At 42.3% G+C, this 5000-nt stretch overlaps 1 protein-coding gene across 2 annotated transcripts in view; it reads right to left on the bottom strand.

The window, feature by feature from the left end:
• The window catches only part of LOC311133011 (epsilon-sarcoglycan-like), a 40288-nt gene that overhangs the window by 9717 nt on the left and 25571 nt on the right, over positions 1-5000 (bottom strand). For both annotated transcript variants that reach the window (XM_084166431.1, XM_084166430.1), the window contains exon 4: positions 4378-4450. In XM_084166431.1, coding sequence (XP_084022557.1) covers positions 4378-4450 — 73 coding nt within the window. The remainder of the gene's footprint in view (positions 1-4377; positions 4451-5000) is intronic.

Raw genomic sequence — 5000 nt, 5'->3', positions numbered from 1 at the left:
GTTAGGGCTGTGGCGGTCATGGAATGTTGTCAGGAATGGTTAGGGCTGTGGCGGTCATGGAATGTTGTCAGGAATGGTTAGGGCTGTGGCGGTCATGGAATGTTGTCAGGAATGGTTAGGGCTGTGGCGGTCATGGAATGTTGTCAGGAATGGTTAGGGCTGTGGCGGTCATGGAATGTTGTCAGGAATGGTTAGGGCTGTGGCGGTCATGGAATGTTGTCAGCCAGTGATTGGTCAAGCAAATAACTGCTGGTCTCACGGTAATTGACCGTTAATTAACATAAACACATTTAGCATCTCCTGGCTTCCACGCATAGCCTACAAGTCACTGATGCAGACCTTTGGAACATCTACATTTTAAAATGTCTAATAAATCCATGTAATATAGCCTACACACCATCACAATAAATCCATTATTTATTTTAGACAGGTCTAAAGAAACATGATATGAAGAAAATGTAGTCTATTTCAGAAGAACAGAATAGCATACTCTGAGTTGTCTTTACTCTGATGTAGTCCTGTGTAGCTCAGTTGGTAGAGCATGGCACTTGCAACGCCAGGGTTGTGGGTTCGTTTCCCACGGGGGGCCAGTATGAAAAATGTATGCACTCACTACTGTAAGTCGCTCTGGATAAGAGTGTCTGCTAAATTACTTAAATGTTAGGCCCTGATATGGCTGTGGGCTACACTAGTTCATTTAACAGACAAGATTTGCTTAGAATTCTGTGGCATTATTTTATAGTATGAAGAAAACAATTGAACATAGCTGAATAAAATTTGAGGGAGTGCGCACATGCAGCTATTCTGTGTTGAGGGGTTAACAAAGAAACAGGTCCTCCTATATGCTTAATTTAGAGTTATTTATGCAACTTTAGTTGTGATACAAACGTTGGGCTATATTTTTTTATTTTTAATACATTCTAAGGCTGCATGATGCGACTCTAATGATGATTTGAAAAAAGTTGCTTGAAAGGCATGAGCTCTGCTTTGTTTTTTGCACAGGCTGCACACACTTCATCAGTCTCTCATTCACAATTTGACAAGCACTTGATAATGCCTTGAATTTCCCAGTGGCATCCCCTTTGTGTGGCCATAATGACCCCTAAAACAAATCCATGCCTTTTGAGGCCAGTGGCCATTGTGCCCTTGGGCTGAATATAATAATTATAATCCCTTTCTCCTGGCTGAGTGCTCCGAAGCACCTCTCACGCACATGGCTCTCTTAGATAGCTCAATTCTTATTAACCAATGCCCGTCACGTGATCGGGTCCTTCTCACAGGCTACAAGTGAAGACAGACACATTGGGGACACAAATGCGCGCGTCCTTATCGAATTCCGAGGCGCATATTGAGTATGTTAGAACTGTCCACATTTACTTTTCATCAGCCAACAAGATGAGTAAGCCTAACGAACAGCAAAAGCACTAGCCTATGTCAATATACTATCCCCCATAGTACAAAAGTTGACCTATTCTATTCTGTGCGAGAAATAAATATTCCAAATATAGTCTGGGACAGTTGTGGGATGCGATAGATCCCAAATTAATATAACCACATAGCATCAAAAATACTTTTAAAAGCAATTAGGCTGACGCAACAGATCAGAACATTTAGCTTAAAATGTTGCTAAACTATTAGGGTATTTCTTCACATTATGCGCACACGGCAGTAGGCTATAAGCGTGAATGTTCCAAAATGCAATCAGTTAGTGGGAAAACACCATTCTCAAAAGTGACCGCATATCCGATTATGCATGTAATGCTTTTATTAAAAAATTGCATTTTTATGGTGAAAATGATCTTCCCCAAACGTTAAACTCATGCACTGTGTATGTATGCCAGTTAGGCTCTACACCTGTTGTAAAGCTGATTAATGTGCTTAATTTTAAGAAGTTATTTGGCCTGTTTAGTTGTGATATAAACCTTATCAAAACATATAGGCCTATGGGCTAGGCTACATGAGGCATGCGCTGTTTCTGGCCTTACTGCACACAAGCTGGGCATCATTCACAAGTGATAATATATCATTCACAAGTGATAGGCTAAGATTGTCACCCATCAGACTATTCTTGATTTAATCTTGTCTTTACATATACTAAATAATATATGTGTGACATTTGTTTTGATTTAGAATGGACCGTTATCATGCACCTGTCTCGAAACAGGGGCAGGGGGAAAAAATACATGTCATCTATGCACTTAAATAGCGAATGGAGGAGGCTTTTGCCATGGTTCACTTCATGCCAGCCAGGTAGGCTATACTCCTGTTGTAAAGAGAAGCAATGTGCTTAATATTAGGAAAGTTGAAAAATAAATATACAGTGGGGGAAAAAAGTATTTAGTCAGCCACCAATTGTGCAAGTTCTCCCACTTAAAAAGATGAGAGAGGCCTGTAATTTTCATAATAGGTACACGTCAACTATGACAGACAAATTGAGAAAAAAAATCCAGAAAATCACATTGTAGGATTTTTTATGAATTTATTTGCAAATTATGGTGGAAAATAAGTATTTGGTCACCTACAAACAAGCAACATTTCTGGCTCTCACAGACCTGTAACTTCTTCTTTAAGAGGCTCCTCTGTCCTCCACTCGTTACCTGTATTAATGGCACCTGTTTGAACTTGTTATCAGTATAAAAGACACCTGTCCACAACCTCAAACAGTCACACTCCAAACTCCACTATGGCCAAGACCAAAGAGCTGTCAAAGGACACCAGAAACAAAATTGTAGACCTGCACCAGGCTGGGAAGACTGAATCTGCAATAGGTAAGCAGCTTGGTTTGAAGAAATCAACTGTGGGAGCAATTATTAGGAAATGGAAGACATACAAGACCACTGATAATCTCCCTCGATCTGGCGCTCCACGCAAGATCTCACCCCGTGGGGTCAAAATGATCACAAGAACGGTGAGCAAAAATCCCAGAACCACACGGGGGGACCTAGTGAATGACCTGCAGAGAGCTGGGACCAAAGTAACAAAGCCTACCATCAGTAACACACTACGCCGCCAGGGACTCAAATCCTGCAGTGCCAGACGTGTCCCCCTGCTTAAGCCAGTACATGTCCAGGCCCGTCTGAAGTTTGCTAGAGTGCATTTGGATGATCCAGAAGAGGATTGGGAGAATGTCATATGGTCAGATGAAACCAAAATAGAACTTTTTGGTAAAAACTCAACTTGTCGTGTTTGGAGGACAAAGAATGCTGAGTTGCATCCAAAGAACACCATACCTACTGTGAAGCATGGGGGTGGAAACATCATGCTTTGGGGCTGTTTTTCTGCAAAGGGACCAGGACGACTGATCCGTGTAAAGGAAAGAATGAATGGGGCCATGTATCGTGAGATTTGGAGTGAAAACCTCCTTCCATCAGCAAGGGCATTGAAGATGAAACGTGGCTGGGTCTTTCAGCATGACAATGATCCCAAACAAACCGCCCAGGCAACGAAGGAGTGGCTTCGTAAGAAGCATTTCAAGGTCCTGGAGTGGCCTAGCCAGTCTCCAGATCTCAACCCCATAGAAAATCTTTGGAGGGAGTTGAAAGTCCGTGTTGCCCAGCGACAGCCCCAAAACATCACTGCTCTAGAGGAGATCTGCATGGAGGAATGGGACAAAATACCAGCAACAGTGTGTGAAAACCTTGTGAAGACTTACAGAAAACGTTTGACCTGTGTCATTGCCAACAAAGGGTATATAACAAAGTATTGAGAAACTTTTGTTATTGACCAAATACTTATTTTCCACCATAATTTGCAAATAAATTCATTAAAAATCCTACAATGTGATTTTCTGGATTTTTTTTCCTCATTTTGTCTGTCATAGTTGACGTGTACCTATGATGAAAATTACAGGCCTCTCTCATCTTTTTAAGTGGGAGAACTTGCACAATTGGTGGCTGACTAAATACTTTTTTCCCCCACTGTAGTAGGCCTAGCCTATAGAAAGCTCACGGGATCCTCCTCTTTTTAATAGAGGCCATCAAAACTCTGGATAGCCAATAGAAATGTTGCGCAACATGAACTCATGGGCTCTAATTAAGTGTTTGATTAGATTTTTGAACACATTTGCATTGATGTCAGAGTGATTAGAGGGACAATAGAGTGCTGAGTACCAGGCAGTTAGCAAGTTTGGTAGGCTACTAATGACCATCAGCAGCATCAGAGCTTGGAGAAGCCTGATTACCGTGACTAAACGGTCACGTGGAATTTGACTGCCGTCATGACTCGTGACCACCGTTGTGGCAGTAATACGGTCACCGTAACAGCCCTAATCAGGATTTATGGGGGTGTCATCCTTGAAGGTGACCCTTTAGATTTTAATTAAGAACATCCTGCTTCATCTTCTCCTCACTAAGCCTGTCCTTTGTCTCTCTCTCTTACCTTCCGTGGACATGATGTTTATGACCAAGTTGTGCCGGGCCGTTTCGAAAGTGCGCCTGTTATAGGCAGTAATCTGGAACACATAAGGGGGAAAGTTTAAGCCCAGATCAGCGCAGCTTATGCCCCAGGCTGAGGCTTGCTGGCGAGGTCCGAGCCAGATGCAAATATATACCATAGTAGAAGGCTCAGAGGGAAGGGGGACTTGGGGCACTGCCATCCATTAGGAGCATTCCTACAGGGAACCTTTGGGAAAATGCTACAGTAGGTTAGGTACCGATAAGCTTGAAACACATAATGGAATCTAAGCCTGATTATACCTTACAGACTAGGCATGTCTAAAAACCTAGAAAAAGGCTATATCACAACCATGTGACAGCTACATATGTACAACAAACATATTGTTCTACCTGCTGGACTATCTACTGTAAATAATAACTAACCACGACTATGACTGTTTCAGGTTGTGCCCACATATCTGACTGACAGGACCCTGGCTGGCAAACATAACTGCAGAGAAGACCAGGTGAATGCACATGATTATTATACATCCCTCAAGGCTATGTATTTGCGTGTGTGTGCGTGTTTGTGTGTGTGTCTGTGTGTGTGTGTGTGTGTGTGTGTGT

Source organism: Coregonus lavaretus (genome assembly GCF_964263955.1).
Source record: "Coregonus lavaretus genome assembly, chromosome: 7".
Lineage (NCBI taxonomy): Eukaryota > Metazoa > Chordata > Actinopteri > Salmoniformes > Salmonidae > Coregonus > Coregonus lavaretus.
The sequence above is the reverse complement of the archived record's forward strand: the minus strand, read 5'-3'. Positions and strand labels throughout refer to the sequence as shown.